The following is a 17903-nucleotide window of genomic DNA, read 5'->3' as shown; positions in this document are numbered from 1 at the left end:
GAATCATTTCCTTCTCCTTCTATCACCCTCTCATACTTTTCTGTGTGCACCTCAACTCATGAGCAGAATTAAGATAATGTGAAGGATTTGCTGCAGTGGGAGGGCAAAATGTTATACTGAGATGACTTCAAAACTTCCTTTAAATACCCACAACAAATTAAGTTCTGTCAGTCCAACAATGCATCCAGCACAGGTTAGGTCAGGTAAAAGGGGCACTATGTAGTTTTTGGAGAAGACATTCAAACTCAGATTTTGATATATACAACATGAATGAGGTAATAATACAAACTCAGAAATATTTATTATTTCCCTGAGCAAATTGTAATGCTTCATACAACATCATGCTAAAATTAAAATAGCACATTATGAATGATTTAGTACACTGTCTCACACTGGGCACCATATTTAGTGCATTATGTGCAACATAATTGGGAGTTTTGGGTTAATTGATTTTTAATAATTAATGATTATCAGGGATAAATATTAATTGATAAGTAAATATTAATAAATAAGATCCAATTCACATTAGATCACCTCAGGGCACCACCCTTGAAGTTTCATAAATCAGTACTAAACTCTTTGTAACAATTAACTTAATAACTACAGCTAAAATTACCATAACATCTAGTAATGGTTGAAGGGATTTTGGAGTCCATGATACAGTAGAGGTTGGCAACATTCAATCTTATACACAATTGAATAGACAGCATGTAGGTTCAAAAGGCTTTTATTTCACACAAAGATGAAAATACACAATCTAAATAATATGAACTATATACGTGTGTGTGTGTGTGTGTGTGTGTGTGTGTGTGTGTATGTGTGTGTGTGTGTGTGTGTGAGTGACATGATGCCACGTTATAGACTACGATCAACTAATGTCAAATTAGCCGTGTAGCAAAGCAAACTAACAATAACCTGACCTGAGATCACAATAACATCCAAACAGTCAACAAACACATAGATTGAGCACATGTGCATTCAGTTAGTTAAAAGTCTTGTGCTTAGCTGTGCTATGCTATGCCTTGTGCTAGCTAGGCCCAGTTCAACGTGACCAGTCTTTGAAGAAAAGGTGCTGGTGGTTCATGGCTGATGAGCCAAGTAGGAGAAGGTTGGGATTCCAATGTTGAACAATGCTGTTCTTGTTGTGCAAGGTCTGCTGAAAGACAGCAGGTGGAGGAAACTGGTTGCTCTCTTCCTTTGCAAGGATAGCAGTTCTGTGCTAACTGGCTTGGTTTTCTTTGGACTGTGTAGTTAGCTGGTAAGCTTTGCGTTGCAGCTGCTGGCATTAACTACACTGGAATACTAGCAGGACCTCACATCGCTGCTGTGAGGAGAAGTTCTTTGGGCCTGCTGGAAATGTAGCTGGCAACTCTCAACAGCTGTTAGGTCCAGAAGACGAGACTTTGAGGACAGGCAGCCCTGTGGGAAGAGAGGTGGAGAATAGAGAGAACAAAGGAAGTTCCAGTTTTGTCTATCTGGTCAGAGGGGGGTCTGTCATCCTGACCAATAGCTCAAGGCTAGACCTAGTCTACACACCTAGGTGTGTACACTGGGGAATTCTGGGACACTGAGTTCAGTTCAGAGTCCATTTTGAAATTCACAATGAATGACTACATCTGTGGATCCCAACAAAATAAATAAGCTGTTCTCAGAGGACAATAAGGACCCAGAACACTGTTTGAAGCTAGAAAGGTGGCAGGGTCCGCCACCTGTAAACAAAGTAAAACATGATGTAATTGTGTTGTCCTTTAAAGGGATATTCCGGTGTAAGTTTAATCCATGGTCTAACACACCGTGAAACTGTGTTAGACTCCCTCTCGAGAGATCAAGTTTGCAGACCGCTAGCTAACGTAGTTTTAGCATCCTGAGAAATGACCACACGACAACAATACACTGCAGTAAATGGGTCCAAATATAAAACCGCCATCAAAAAGCCACAAATAATGTTCAGAACAGCGCCAAACTTCAGCAACATTAGAGACAGGGTCCCAGCACATATTTCGAGGCATCAAACATTTGATATCATTGTCGGATTTGTCAAGGAGGAGACAAAAACTTGTCTCCTCCTTGAACCGGCACCTTATCGTGGTGGAGGGGTTTGAGCACCCGAATGATCCTAGGAGCTATGTTGTCCGGGGCTTAATGCCCCTGGTAGGGTCTCCCAAGGCAAACAGGTCCTAGGTGACGGGTCAGACTAAGATCGGTTCACTCGCCCCTGATGAATAAAACAAGACCAAGGACGTGCACGTCGCCCGGATCGGCGTCACCGGGGCCCCACCCTGGAGCCAGGCCTGGGGTTGGGGCTCGCAGGCGAGCGCCTGGTGGCCGGGTCTCTGTCCACGGGACCCGGCCGGGCGCAGCCCGAACGAGCAACGTGGGCCCGCCCTCCCGTGGGCTCACCACTCGCGGGAGGGTTCAGACGGGGCCGGTGCAGAGGGATATGGGTGGCGGTCGTGGGCGGGGGCCCCGGCGGCCCAATCCCCGGATGGTGACTCTAGCCATGGGGACATGGAATGTCACCTCACTGGGGGGGAAAGAGCCTGAGCTGGTGCGGGAGGTTGAGCGGTACCGGCTAGAAATAGTCGGGCTCACCTCCACGCACAGCCTGGGCTCTGGAACCCAACTCCTTGAGAGAGGCTGGACTCTCTTCTACTCTGGAGTTGCCCGCGGCGAGAGGCGGCGAGCTGGTGTGGGCTTGCTTATAGCCCCCCAGCTCAGCTGCCATGTGTTGGAGTTCTCCCCGGTGAACGAGAGGGTCGTTTCCCTGCGCCTTCGGGTTGGGGATAGGGCTCTCACCGTTGTCTCGGCTTATGGGCCGAACAGCGGTGCAGAGTACCCGGCCTTCTTGGAGTCCCTGGGAGGGGTACTGGAGAGTGCTCCAACCGGGGACTCCGTCGTTCTCCTGGGGGACTTCAACGCCCACGTGGGCGATGACAGTGTTACCTGGAGGGGAGTGATTGGGAGGAACGGCCTCCCCGATCTGAACCCGAGTGGTGCTTTGTTACTGGACTTCTGTGCTAGTCACAGTTTGTCCATAACAAACACCATGTTCAAGCATAAGGGTGTCCATATGTGCACGTGGCACCAGGACACCCTAGGCCGGAGATCAATGATCGACTTTGTGGTCGTGTCATCTGACCTCCGGCCGTATGTCTTGGACACTCGGGTGAAGAGAGGGGCTGAGCTGTCAACTGATCACCACCTGGTGGTGAGTTGGATCCGCTGGCGGGGGAGGAAGCTGGACAGACCTGGCAGACCCAAACGTATCGTGAGGGTCTGCTGGGAACGTCTGGCAGAACCCTCTGCCAGGGAGATCTTTAACTCCCACCTCCGGGAGAGCTTTGACCAGATCCCGAGGGAGGCTGGGGACATTGAGTCCGAATGGACCATGTTCTCCACCTCCATTGTTGACGCGGCTGTCCGGAGCTGTGGCCGTAAGGTCTCCGGTGCCTGTCGCGGCGGCAATCCCCGAACCCGGTGGTGGACCCCGGAAGTAAGGGTTGCTGTCAAGCTGAAGAAGGAGTCCTACCGGGCCTGGCTGGCCCGGGGGACTCCTGAGGCAGCTGACGGGTACCGGCAGGCCAAGCGTGCGGCAGCACGGGCAGTCTCAGAAGCAAAAACTCGGGTCTGGGAAGAGTTCGGGGAGGCCATGGAGGAGGACTACCGGTCGGCCTCGAAGAAATTCTGGCAAACCATCCGGCGCCTCAGGAGGGGGAAGCAGTCCTCCACCAACACTGTTTACAGTGGAGGTGGGGAGCTGTTGACCTCGACTGGGGACATCGTCGGGCGGTGGAAGGAATACTTCGAGGATCTCCTCAATCCCGCTGACACGCCTTCCATAGAGGAAGCAGAGGCTGGGGACTCAGAGGTTGACCCATCCATCACCCAAGCCGAAGTCACTGAGGTAGTCCGTAAGCTCCTCAGTGGCAAAGCACCGGGGGTGGATGAGATCCGCCCTGAGTACCCCAAGTCTCTGGATGTTGTGGGGCTGTCTTGGCTGACACGTCTCTGCAGCATCGCGTGGCAGTCGGGGACAGTGCCTCTGGACTGGCAGACCGGGGTGGTGGTCCCCCTATTTAAAAAGGGGGACCGGAGGGTGTGTTCCAACTATCGGGGGATCACACTCCTCAGCCTCCCCGGGAAAGTCTATTCCAGGGTACTGGAGAGGAGAATTCGGCCGATAGTCGAACCTCGGATCCAGGAGGAACAATGCGGTTTCCGTCCTGGCCGTGGAACACTGGACCAGCTCTATACCCTCCGCAGGGTGCTCGAGGGTTCATGGGAGTTTGCCCAACCAGTCCACATGTGTTTTGTGGACTTGGAGAAGGCATTCGACCGTGTCCCTCGTGGCATACTGTGGGGGGTGCTCCGGGAGTACGGGGTCGGGGGCCGTCTGTTAAGGGCCGTACGGTCCCTGTACTGCCGGAGCAGGAGCTTGGTTCGCATTGCCGGCAGTAAGTCAGACCTGTTCCCAGTACATGTTGGACTCCGGCAGGGCTGCCCTTTGTCACCGGTTCTGTTCATTACTTTTATGGACAGAATTTCTAGGCGCAGCCACGGGCCGGAGGGGATCTGGTTCGGGAGCCAATGGATCTCATCTCTGCTTTTCGCGGATGATGTGGTCTTGTTGGCTCCTTCGAGCCGGGACCTCCAGCATGTCCTGGGGCGGTTTGCAGCCGAGTGCGAAGCGGCTGGGATGAGAATCAGCACCTCCAAATCCGAGGCCATGGTTCTCGACCGGAAAAAGGTGGCCTGCTCCCTCCAGGTGGGAGGAGAGTTCCTGCCTCAAGTGGAGGAGTTTAAGTATCTTGGGGTCTTGTTCACAAGTGAGGGAAGGATGGAGCGTGAGATTGACAGACGGATCGGTGCAGCGGCCGCAGTAATGCGGTCTTTGTATCGGTCCGTCGTGGTGAAGAGAGAGCTGAGCCGAAAGGCGAAGCTCTCGATTTACCAGTCAATCTACGTTCCGACCCTCACCTATGGCCATGAACTTTGGGTCATGACCGAAAGAATAAGATCCCGGATACAAGCGGCCGAAATGAGTTTCCTCCGCAGGGTGGCAGGGCGCTCCCTTAGAGATAGGGTGAAGAGCTCTGTCACCCGGGAGGAGCTCAGAGTAGAGCCGCTGCTCCTCCACATCGAGAGGAGCCAACTGAGGTGGCTCGGGCATCTGTTTCGGATGCCCCCGGGACGCCTCCCTCGGGAGGTGTTCCTGGCATGTCCCTCCGGGAGGAGACCCCGAGGAAGACCCAGGACACGCTGGTGTGACTATGTCGCCCAGCTGGCCTGGGAACGCCTTGGGGTCCTCCCGGAAGAGCTGGAGGCAGTATCCGGGGAGAGGGAGGTCTGGGTGTCCCTGCTCAGGCAGCTGCCCCCGCGACCCGGCCCCGGATAAGCGGATGAAAATGGATGGATGGATGGATGTCGGATTTGTCGGAATAGATAAACAAATTTCACCACCCGAGAAGCCTTCCTTGTTGTGGGGAATCATCCCGTGAGTCGATTACCGAGTGCAGTAGAGTTCCACAGCTCAATGATGATCATTGCTGCGGGACTCTACTGCACTCGGTAATCGACTCAAATCGATATTAAATGTTTGATGCCTCGAAATATGTGTATTGCTGTTCTGAGGGAACACAGTAATATCCCTTTAAGGTCACTTTATTTATTTAGTTTGTTTAGACATAAAAAATAATGACTTTTGATTGAATGTTGTGACCTCTGCTGGTGAGCAGTAGGTAGTGTAATAACAAAAACAAGCTACACGATGACACACGTCTATGTCTTAGCAAACTCAGCTGAAAGCTCTTTTTAGTTTATTGAATGGAGATTTGATGCTACAGCACAGTAAACATTTAATTTACTACCATAAAGGACCAGTTCACCCTAAAAACAAATCTACATTTTTGTTCTCTTCCCCGGAGTTCTATTTATCCATCCAGATTGTTTTGGTGTGAGTTGTTCAGTTTTGGATTTGTCAGCCGTAGAGATGTTGGCCTTCTCTCAAATATAATGGAACTAGATGGCACATCGCCTCCAACTTGTTGTGAACAGTTTCATATAGGAACCATTTTTGTATAACTGCACAGAGGGAAGCATCCATCTACTCAAGCTGTCACCAGGACACATTCATGTTTACATCCAGCACTATGGTGACCATGAGCCTCTTATCCATAAGTAGCTGCTGTTTGATTGGTGGGTGTATTTCAGTAGAAAGAAAATAAGTCCTACATGAAACTGCTCACAACAAGGTCTGTGAATTATCTTGAGAAACCAGTTCATGATTTCTGGAAAGAGAAATTACTGAAATTACTGTTTCTTAAATGTATTTTTTGGCACACAAGCCGAGAATATAGTTCCATTCTATTGTATTGGGTTTCTTTGTCAAGAGTTTAAATACATGGAAAATGTAAAAGTACTGTTGTCCCTGTGGCCAGCAGAGAGGAGAACTTCACTACGGCAGCGTACAATTCAGAAGGACCCAGGCAGACACTCTTCACTCAGACTTCAGCCCAGCTCGGCCTCACAGGAACGAGGAGGAGAATGTTGTATATGTGACTACAAACTTCATCAGTGCCTCAGGGTGAGCAGCTCCTCAAACAAGATAATCTTTGCTGCTGTTTGAGTTTAAATGAAAAACACATTAAGTTTTTGAAGACTGTTGCATGTGTCTGTTGTATTCTAAACTGTTTGGATTTTCATGATTTTGAGGTTTCATGTTAATTATTTTACCATTATTTCAATTTCTGTTTAATTCCTCCACAGAACAAACCATCAGGCAGCTGTGGAGGATCCATCTGCACTGTACAGCAGAGTTAACAAAAGCCACTGAGTGTGAGGACAGCATGGATCTGTGGTTTGTATTGATGGATCTTTTCTTCACTGATGGTTTGACTGAGAACACAGAGTTTGGGCAACAATATTTCATTTAAACCTCATTTATATTAATGAGGGTCGACTGAACATTAGAGACACCTCTGAGTGTAACACATGCAGTTCCAAAAATGACCACAACACATTCCTACAGCTGTTTAAACATAAATGAAACATTATCACCTTCATGAAGGCAGAATTTATTACAGGACTGTTGTGTTAAACTGTGTTAGTTTAGCTTTGATGTAAATAATAACTCCATCTGATATTACAGCAGATTTTTTTCTCACAAGTTTAATGATGACAACTGGTTATATCATCAGTCAAATATCCTTTGTATATATTCACCTGCTCATTTTCTGAATTTGTATTTTTACTGCATTGAAATCTCAGCTCTTTATTATTAACGGTCTATATTGCTGTTTGTATTTATCTACTTTGAAAACTGTGTGTTTACATTTTCCATGTTTTTTGTCATCCTGCATGGAAAATAGCGAGTAAGACTCAGAGAGAAAACTCATCTCTCTGACTGTATGTTGGCCAAATGATCAACAAATTATTTCAGTATTTTTTTCTTTAACATTTTTAGCCTTTTGATATTGAATATGTATTCGGGTGTGATTAAACAGAAGCTTTACAACACCATTTAATTGTTGTGTCTGATGTGAAAAGCACTCTTTGAAAAAGATCATTTTAGGGGGTTACTAATCTGTAGATGGTGTGATGCTAACAGAGTTCAGTAATTCTTGGTGCTGTATCAAAGGCAACTGGACATGTTTCAGTTTTTTGAAGATGTTCCAACTCTCATACAAGAAGCTTCTTCAGTTCTAACTAACTGGAGGGGAGTCACAGGCTTTTAAACCCTGTGTGGGAGTTTCCTTACAGAGTTGTTAAGGTCACACGTGAACTTTGGGTTTCAGAGTCGTATATGTGAGTCAGTGACCCAAATGGCCCTCATGTGGGTCATTAGGTCTAGGTGGGCCCAGGTGTGAATGGTTGTTAAGCTGTCTGGGGAGAGAACTCAGTGCTGCGCTGTAGGTGTGTGATAAGTTATGTCGTAGGCCACCTCCTCTGTTCAAAGACGGTCATTCCAGTTTGGAGTAGATCAATTATTTTACTCCTCTTTCAAACCATCTGTCTTCTCTGGACACAATGTAAACATTGTCAACAGCAGAGTCTTGACCTGAGGAGGACTGTTAGTAGAACTGGTCTGAGTTAGACAAAAAGGATACAGCACTCAGAAACTGAGAGTTTTAAGGAGGGCAGTAAGTCAGTTATAAAGTTTGTTTGTTTAAAGCTCCACAGAATTAAATGTGATGGTAAGAGTCAGTCTGCAACATCCTCCCAAGAAACTTTACCAGTAAATACTCTAAAAAAAAGGGTGTTTTGATGGATTAGCGCACGTTGTTCCGAGGGTGGATTGGTTGGATTTCCATGAGATTTGAAATGAAACCCAGAATAGATCATATCTTTTGGTGTGGATGAATCTGGATGAAGGGACAGATGCGTGAATTTTTACTCACTTTCTTTTATATTGAGAGATCGGATGGATGTTTTTTTCACATTTTCTTTAATTTCTCAGGGATGTTGATAAAAATCAGCCTAATTTAGGTAGCTGGTATCTATGAGTGGGTAAAATCTGATGCCTTTCAAAAACAAAAAATTTGGATGAAGCTCTTTCAGTTGTTTTGTTGGATATTGGACGAGGCTTGTCTGAGTTAAAAAGGGACTGCTGGGCCTTGGCAGAGGTATGCGCTCTACTGAATGCTATCCTACTGTTGAATCAGGTTCTGTTTTCTAACATTCTGTATTTTCAGGACAGTTATTCCTCTCTGAGCTGCAGTTAACAGCAAACACTGTCACTGAAAGAACTGAACTGCACAGTTTAATTGAGACATGAACTGCTGTAAACACACAGAGTAGTTAATGTGTGCAGGTGATGGTTGTTGTATACAAATATGAACTCTGTCCTGAGGTGATCAGCAGCCAGATGTCCAGAGAGGTAACCACACCTGCCTTTTAAAACCTCTCAAGCTGTTTGTGTGTCTGTGAGGGAAATTAGGCCGGATTAAGTGAGGTCACCTGTTAAAGTGAACCGGACAGGCTGCTGCTCAAAATGTCAGCTGCCATATGTCACATACAATCAACTCTTTAACGTATGGAGTCGTGGTTTCATTCATCCGCCTTTATGACTCACCACCAGGTTCAGGTTTTCTTCACACTGGTTTAAATGGCCATTTTGTTTTTGTCATTCGTACACTTCCTTGTGTCTGTTAAAGGCCTAAACATATTCTTTTAAATATCCTCTTGCATTATAATACTTTGTTTAAGAAGTCTCAAAATAACTTTATTATTTATAGGCTAAATTATAAAGTACATGCTCTGAAATTAAGCTCACGTCATATTAATAGAATTCAAAGACTAATAAGGTTAAACGTAGAATCAGTTGGATTTCTCCCAGCAGTTCCTGAGCACACCACAAAGACAGTTGATTGTTGAGTCTCATTCACAGGACGTCAAATAGACACATTTTGGGTTGGTAAAGTGTCCCGAGCAGAGTCCTCTGAATTTGAGTGTCATAAATACATTTCCCTCACGTACAGGTTGCATATAAGACCTTGATAAACTGCTTGAGGGTGGAGGAATCTGCCCTCTGCTGCCTTTCCAAGGTGTGAGGCCTCCGTGGGGAGAGAATCAGGCTCCATATGCCGATCTAATCCAGTCCAGGTGGTCCTGTCTGCTCCTATTAGAGGAGGCTGCGACCAGAGGAGCCTCCAGCAGGCGACCTCTGAGTCAAAGAGGAAAGCTGGTGATGCTCTTCTTACCCTGAGATTACAGGAAAATTACCCAGGAGACGCTCTGACTCTGTGCTGCCCAACTCTGAAACTATAAGAGGCAACAATGCATGTCTATGCCGACTCTTCTCAGTAGCTGGTCAGGAGGATCAGAGAACACTTGATCCCTATTAACCTGCCAACATGTCCCGTTGTTGTCTGGCGACGGATCAAGAGCAGAAGTCGTGGAGTACCGAAGAACAGGAGAATGCTGCTCCAGTGTTTGCATCCATCATGGTCACATGGAAGTTGTTTATAGCTTCCATATTTATTGTTTCATTTATTTATAGCTTATGTTAATTAATTGTTTTACCATGTTTCTTTTTTATTTGCCACTCAGACACTTCTTACTTTGCTTTTCGAATTATGAGCTGCTGTATAAAGTGAATTTCCCCAGTGCAGGATTTATTAATATAAAGTAAAATGTCTCAATATTTCTTACGTTAGTTCCCTATCAGCCACTAAAAAGCTGCTCACTGATTTTAAATTTCTACCCATGAAATGCCGTTTTTTGGTTGAATGAAATAATCGTGTAAACAGTTGTTATAAACTTTAATCAAGGCTTCTGAGCATGTTCCATGATCAGTGAGGGCGATGAAAATATAAATATAGAAATACATAGATAAATAATTAACCTACAAACTTACAGTTGAAGTACTAGTGATGTTGGGGCGTAATGTGACAAACAACACACACATCGAGTCAAAAACCAAGTTTAGATCTTCGGTCAAACCAAAACCCCGGTGTGAAAACATTTGTTTTAACCTTCTGGGAGTCTCAGACGGGTGGGGTTACCTACATCAAAACAATATATCGAAGCAGAAGAGGCTGAAACTTAGTGAAATTTCTAACTTCTTAATAAAACCTTTTGGCGATTATCATCTCTATAAACCACGGATATGTTTCGTTCATGTTGACATTTCTACTATATGTGCCACATCATGTTCACGTGAGATGTTTGTAAGTCGACATTCATGTCAGGAGGTCGAGGGGATGATGGTAGACTTAATCCCAAGCCAGTGACAACTGTTCAAGATGCCGTTTAAACACTTGCATGTGTTTGATCTGGATTTTCAGTGTCTTTTGCTCCGTTTCCCTCTTGTGTTCTCGTCATCGTGCTCCTTACCAGTTTGATTTTACCTCCACACCTGTCTTGTCACTTGTTTCTCCACCTGCACCTCATCCCCTCGTTAGTTTAATTTGTATTTAAGTCTCGACTTTAACGCAGTCTTCTACAAGTCTGTTGTGTTCACCTGTCCCTGTTGTGATCCTCAGTAAAACGTTGCAGTTTTCTCTGCTCCAGACTGACTAAAACATGATGTTCTCCTAACAAACCACGAGCACGGCACTGACACAAAAGAAACTGAAAACTGAACGGAAAGAAATGTAAAGTTGCAGCATATCCGTGTTTTGCAGAAACATACATTGCCCACATTTATTCAGCTGATTGTGAACTGACAAACCTGCAGCTCTGAGCTCGTTCTGGACCTTGCTGTGTTTACCTGTGTGGTGATACTCGCCACCCGTCTGCCACCCTCTGTTGGAAAGCTGAAACAAACCAAATCTAGACAGTGTTTGAAACATGATGTGACCATGATGGTGTGTTGTGTTCACTTGAAGTCACAGCTCTGCTCTCCCATCAGACAGCTGATCTTCCTCCACCAGGTCTCCGAGAGGCTCTTGATCTTATCGGGCGTCTTCTTCCTCAGAGTCAGCCTCTGCTGCTGGACGCTACAAGTGTCTGTCTGCTGGATGCTGGCCAGGATGGCCGAATCAAAAGCGTCCTTCAGGTTCTTCTGGGTCAGAGCTGAGCACTCTGCAAAGCCCACTGCCCCGATCTCTTGGGCGAGCTGCCGGCCCTCCTCGGTGCCCACCGGCCGCTCCTGGTTCTGTGCCAGGTGGATCAAGACCTGGACGTCCTCCCTCAGGTCCAGCTGGGTGCCTACGAGGACCAGAGGCGCACCAGGACAGTGCTGACGGATCTCTGGAACCCACCTGGTGATCAGGTTGCGGAAAGAGCAGGGGCGGACCACGCTGTAGCAGAGGAGGAAGACGTCTGCGTTCTTGTAGCACAGCGGCCGGAGGCGGTCCAGCTCGTCCTTCAGACAAGAAACCAGGTTAGAAGAAACATGGCTCCTTAAAAATCAAGACTGGGATCTGATATCATCATGTTGTTGTTGCTCCTACAACGTCATAATTAATGTTGAGAACCATCACTGCAACTGAGCACTCACATTGTTGGAAAGTCATAGTTTTGCTATTCCTATTTGGTAAAAGTTGACTTTGTGAAATTGTCTATTTTAAACCAGACCATTTTATTTTCCTGAATTTAACTAAGCCGTTTTAAAGTCCAAATTACAGCCTGACTGATCCTGGATTTTTGGGGTCGATGTTAATCCCAGTAATGGAGAGTAAAAGTCTATATAATATACTCTAACATATGCAGAATATACACACCAAGAGAGTGTTTTGCAGTGATCCCTCAAATGTGGTTAATGTGGTTTAACATTTGTGAAAACGATATATACAAAACTTAGAAAGGAACAATAAACTTTAGGATCCAAAAAGGACCTGAGTGCACTGAAAAAAGTCAACCATAGCAGCTTTTTCTGCTGTTGTTCGTTAAAAAAAGGAAAAAAAAAAAAATGTCATATTGGCTCAGATCGGACAGCATACGTACATACCGATATATCAGTGACAGGCAAATATCAACCCATAATATCAGCCAGTCCATTTATCAGTCAGGCTCTGAAAAACTGGAAAAACCCTAAAAATAATAAGTAAACACTTTGACAAACACTTCCACACAGGACTCAAACCTCATCGAACTAACGGCCTCACTACTCGATGGTGGACCAGCTGAATTTGGCGAGCAGGTTTTTATCAAGACTTGGATTTATCTGGTCTTAAGTTGTCATATCAGAGGAGAAAGTTAACTTTACATTTTGTCTGTTTTAAGAAATAGAATAAAGGGTTTAACAGATCTGAAACTGGATTTAGAACAGAGGTTTTGAATGTTCAACTATTATTAACTTTTTTTTATTAACTAAATTATTAACTTTAGAATGATTCTAGTTTTTGTCCAGTTTTTTAAAACGTTGATAGTCTCTGACCACGCAGATGGTTTAGTTTAGTTTTCTTTATGTCTTTGTGAATCTCCTGTTTTCCTGAAGAAGTAGTGTCCTTGCTTTAATCCTTTAAAGTCGTCCTTGTGCTTTTTTTCTATTTATTTATGTTAAAAAAGACGCTTAAACTTCTTCACCATGTTACTGTTTGGATGTTAAAGGAGACACTCCTGATAGGAAAGGTTGGGTGGGTGAAGAAGCTCACAGGGTGACTGAGGGGGCAGAACTGGCTTCGTGCCTGCAGGGGGCGATGTAAGCTGTGGAGTTACAGGACTACTTGGCTCTTAAACTAAAGGGGGTCTTAAAGGATTTCAGTCCAGGACTTAAAGCAGGCTGCAGGGGGCAACAAACACAAACACAGCAAGAGCTGCTACTCACTGACAAATACTTGTAGATCAATGATGACTTACATTGATTGATCCATCAACCAGCCCCCATTTCTATCATGAAAAATAGAAGTGAGGCTGAGTGATTACAAAGCTGCATGTTCAGGTGTGATAGTAAATATTACTGTATGTGGTTCTGTTCAAAGAGAAGGTGCAGCTCACCTGTCCAGCCATGTCACAGAGCTGCAGCCGCACTGGTTTCCCGTCCACCACAACCATCACTGAGAGGATAAAGAAGTGTGTACAGTTTGTGTTACACATGTTAATATAATCTCTTTGAATCCATCTACAGGCTTTCAAACGAAAAATATCGGCGTGTAACCATTTAAACTTGAACTTTCAGTCGTGCGTAAAACTCGTGCGTAACGCTCCAAAATCCAGATAGAGTGGAGACAAGGTTTACCGGTGAAGTTGTCAAACGCTGTCGGAACATATTCTGTCGGGTATCCGTTGGTGGTGTAGCTGACGATGAGGCTGGTCTTGCCCACGGCTCCGTCTCCAACCAGGACGCAGTTCACCTTGCGCTCAGGTGCGGAGCCGGACCGCCGGCGCTTCACGCTCAGAGGGAAGTCCCGGTTCGTCAAGATCCGAGACGGGGTTGTTGGACCGTCTACTCCGCACATCGGTTCCGACACACGGCGCGGCTTCTGCTTCACGACCTCCTGAGGCAGCATGGTTCCGCCTTCTGACAGGGAGCGGGTTTTTGTTTAGAGGCTCCCCGCGCGCTCCATCTCCTCACAGCCCACGTGTTTTTTCTGCTGTTTTAGTTTTTGTTCAAACTGCGAACAAAAAGCGCCAAACAACATTTAAGGTGCGATTCAAGTGAACCGAGGCAGAGAGTCCTGAAGCGCGCAGCCGTCGGGTTTCTCCGCTCAGCAGGAGCTCCTGATTGGCATTCTCCCTACATCTGCTGTGGTCGTGATTCATAAGAGGCTTACCGAGCAGAGCACCATATGAAGCTCAGAGCTTTCCAAGTGAAATGAACTAAGCCTACTGGAAGCCTTTATCCCACAGGGTAAAAAATACAGTATGTCACCCCTCTTGAGCCAATTAAAAGATAGAAATAAAAGTCTAAACTTTCATACTGTGCACGTTTTCATTTTATTGAGCAGAGGGTGGGCCACACAACACACACACAGGCTGAGTTTTAAGATTTATTCTTTTTTAATATAATACACAATCATGAAGATGGATTGCAAACTATATAGAATAGAATACATTATATTTAACTATCAAAATCCACACAAATTGAGCTCCTTGTGACAAACTCTGTCCTCAGTGCTGAAAAAATGTGAGTAAATATAGAATAAATGACAATTAATGACAATAAAACACACATAATCACTACAGTTTATGTTTCTTTTTCAGTCTGATTCACTGTTTCTGTCCAGTTAATCAATAAACCCGATAGTTCACCTCCACCAGGACTGTTTATAGGACAACATGTGGAGGTGATGTGGCGCACTGACGCCCCCTAGTGGTGGAGTCCCGTCAGCTGTGGGCGCTGAAGGACTGTGTGCAGCATGAGTCATCACGTCTTGTCACTGTGACCAACAACAAATAAACAGCCTCCACAGACAGACAGACAGGCAGACAGGCAGGCAGACAGACAGAGAGGGAGTCTGAAGCTGAAAACAGATTAAAACATCAGGCTGCAGTGAAACCCTGAAACAAATGACTCAAGGAAACACGGAAACCTCATTTCTGGCTGTAATGTGTCGTGTTTATGATCCTCATCAAGCCAGAAATTAATGAGCAACATAAGCGAATCACACGGCTGCAGAGCCTCCTAATCCGGTTATCAAACCGTCTCTGACTTGTGAGGGAATTTTATATGACGGTTCGACTAATATGGAGTTTTTTTTTAAGGGCTGAAACAGCAACACTGACATTCAGAGCTGTTAAAGATTTGATCCTTTTTAGGTGTTCAGCTATCCATGAAATCAGTCCTGCGTTAGAGAAAAATGTTGATATTCCATTTAATTTGTCAGATGAGGTGGAGCGCTGCAAGCATGAAATACACAATATAATCCAAGAATTGTTGATTATGATTGTTTCAGCTCATCGTGGCCTGATTTATACTCGCTAACCAGGTTTTGATTCTCTCATTACAGACGAGATGCCTTCATTTCTCCTGGAGGCTTCAGAGCGACGACACAGTGAGAGAGCAGCCGTCTAAGTGTGTGTGTGTGTGTGTGTGTGTGTGTGTGTGTGTGTGTGTGGGAGGCAGACTGCGTTGCCATGCATTGAGCAGCACCAAAAAACACCAGTGAGTGGGAGTGAAACCATACGCACCCGCAAAGAACAAGACACCTCACACACAGACACACAGACACACACACACACACACACACACACACACACACAGACAGACACACACCATGCAGCTCCACTGTGTGTCGTCTGATTGTTGATCCACCGTCTGAGTTAGCACACTGCTCTCTGCTGCAGACAGTTTTGATCGTGTCTGCGTCTGAGATTCATTATTCCACTGAAATTAGTTTTCTCAGGGTTCTATTTTCTAACGCCAAGTTTATTTAATCAAAGTGCAGCTATGTTAGAATCCACAAGGCGTAAAGGCGAATCTTTATACATTATTCTAAATTTACAAGGAAAAATAATTTTATTTGTCTGTGTCAAACTGGAAAACAGAGCATCTTCTTTCACATTTTGCAGCAGTTTGCAGCATTTTCCTTCATTAACATCTTGTATCTTAATTATTTTAGCCCCATTTATTGTTAGGTTAGGTTGTGTTTAGTGTGTCTGCTATGGTACACATAAGAAACTTGAATAAATGATTTGGGGATTGTCGTAGCGTCATATCCAGTCAAGACGGAGGGGAGTGTCTGATGTGGTGGTCAGCATCTTGCATGGCAGCCATCGCCATCAGTGTATGAATGTATGAATGAATTACTGTAAGTCACTTTGGACAAAAGCGTCTGATAAATGCCCTGAATGTAAATGAGTGTCATGGCACGATATCCAGGCGAGGCAGGAGGGATTGTGGTGGCATGACAGTCACACAAGATGGAGGAGAGTGTGATGGCGCTGGTAACATCAGAGTATGTTCTGGTCGAGTCTGTGGCGACTGTGGCAACAGCGGGTATTTTAAGCCAAAGCACGATGTTTTCCTCGTCTTAATGAAGCATAAAGAATCGCACAGTTGAAAATGTAAAGAAATGTAAAGCTTCAACATTTCTGTGGTTTGCAGAAATCCCGTGCCAACATTTTTCTTCTGATGTTTGGGTTGTCACAGAGATGAAGACTGCAAAAAAATGTCCTCATTACCAAACCAAAAACCAAAACTTGATCCTGGAAAAAGACATTCGACAGCAAACTGTCTCTCAGCTCCTCAGCGGTGTGAATCTGCTTTAAACAGGCGCTGACATCACTGCTGCTTAACAGGATTAATGAAGAGTCAGAGAAAAACAACGGCTCTGTGAATGGAGACATCGGGCAGCCCTGCTCCAGGAGCTGGCACACAACCCAGAAAGCCATAAACCCTGTCAACACACACACACACACACACACACACACACACACACGTAACATACAAAGCTGCCATTCTACTCATGTACAAACAGTCTCCCTCCTCCTCGTCCTCCAACATCTGATAAACTAGACACCTAATCAGAATCTTTGGGGTCCCCGGGCCTCCTATTGGAGTTTGCAGACCAGGCAAATACATTAACTCAATTTAGAGTTTGGGATTAAGGAACCGCCCCTCCCCCCTCATAATACACACACACACACACACATACACACATAAATACAACAAACACACACCATCCACCCTCCTCCTCCTCCTCCTCTGCCCTTCCTCCTCTCATCTCTCTTTTTGATGGGATCAGCTGAGCGCTACATTCTCCTCTTCTTCCCCTGCAGCCTCTCTCCCTCTCCCTCTCTCCTCTCCCTCTCTCCCTCTCTCCCTCTCCCTCGGGGGACCGGGGTGCTCGGACTCTATAGTTATGGGCTGGGGCCATCTGTCACCGTGCGCATTCACGCAGCCACCAGAAGGCCGCAACATGTGCAGATTTAAATGGAGAACCCAACTTTCCCAGGACACACAGGCCTGACCCCGGCAGCCGCGGCAACCTCCCCCTCCTCCTCCTCTTCCTCCTCCCTCCCCATCACCCCGTGCCTCACCCCTCCTCCTCCTCCTCTCTCCTCCGTCCCACGACCATCACCAGCACCATCCTGCATCCCTAAAAACCCAGACCCCACCCACCTGCCACACCCTCCTCCAACACCACCAAGAAATACTGTCTGCATGTGAATCAGTGAATTACAGCCTCCCCCCCCTCCAAAAAAAAACCTCCTGGACCAATCACCCCCCAGCCCAAACACACCCCACTAAGTGTGTGTGTGTGTGTGTGTGTATGATAATGGCTGTGCTGCATGCACGAGCACCTTCTTTACACACAATGATGGATTTCCACCTTACGTAGCAGCTGATGGTGAAGGGGGGAGGTGATGCAGGAGGTGGGGTGAGGGTGGGAGGAGAAGGCGATGAGGGCAACCCCTGGTGGATGTGTGAGAAAGAGAGAGATCAGCTGATTGGTAAAATTGATTGTGAAGGAGAGAGGGAAAGGAAGAAGGGGAGTGTGTATGTGTGTGCGTGTGTGTGTGTGTTGAGAAGCAATACAAGTGTGTGTTGTGGTTTTTGTGGTTGCGAGGAGGGGAGG

General features: G+C 45.9%; 1 protein-coding gene across 2 annotated transcripts; it reads right to left on the bottom strand.

Moving 5' to 3' along the window:
- Positions 1 to 9441: 9441 nt before the first annotated feature.
- LOC115592288 (rho-related GTP-binding protein RhoU-like) lies at positions 9442 to 17323 on the bottom strand. 2 transcript variants are annotated; one of them, XM_030434894.1, is made up of 4 exons: positions 13622 to 17323; positions 13381 to 13439; positions 13243 to 13272; positions 9442 to 11806 (listed from the first exon to the last, which is right to left on the bottom strand). In XM_030434894.1, the coding sequence occupies exons 1-4, from the start codon at positions 13890 to 13892 to the stop codon at positions 11318 to 11320; spliced, it is 849 nt and encodes a 282-aa protein (XP_030290754.1). In that variant the 5' UTR covers positions 13893 to 17323; the 3' UTR covers positions 9442 to 11317. The 2 variants fall into 2 exon arrangements, with proteins under 2 accessions (XP_030290754.1, XP_030290762.1); XM_030434902.1 differs by lacking the exon at positions 13243 to 13272.
- Positions 17324 to 17903: the final 580 nt, after the last annotated feature.

This window comes from Sparus aurata, chromosome 1, assembly GCF_900880675.1.
Source record: "Sparus aurata chromosome 1, fSpaAur1.1, whole genome shotgun sequence".
NCBI lineage: Eukaryota > Metazoa > Chordata > Actinopteri > Spariformes > Sparidae > Sparus > Sparus aurata.
Note: the sequence above shows the minus strand (reverse complement) of the source record. Positions and strands in the feature narration are given on the sequence as shown.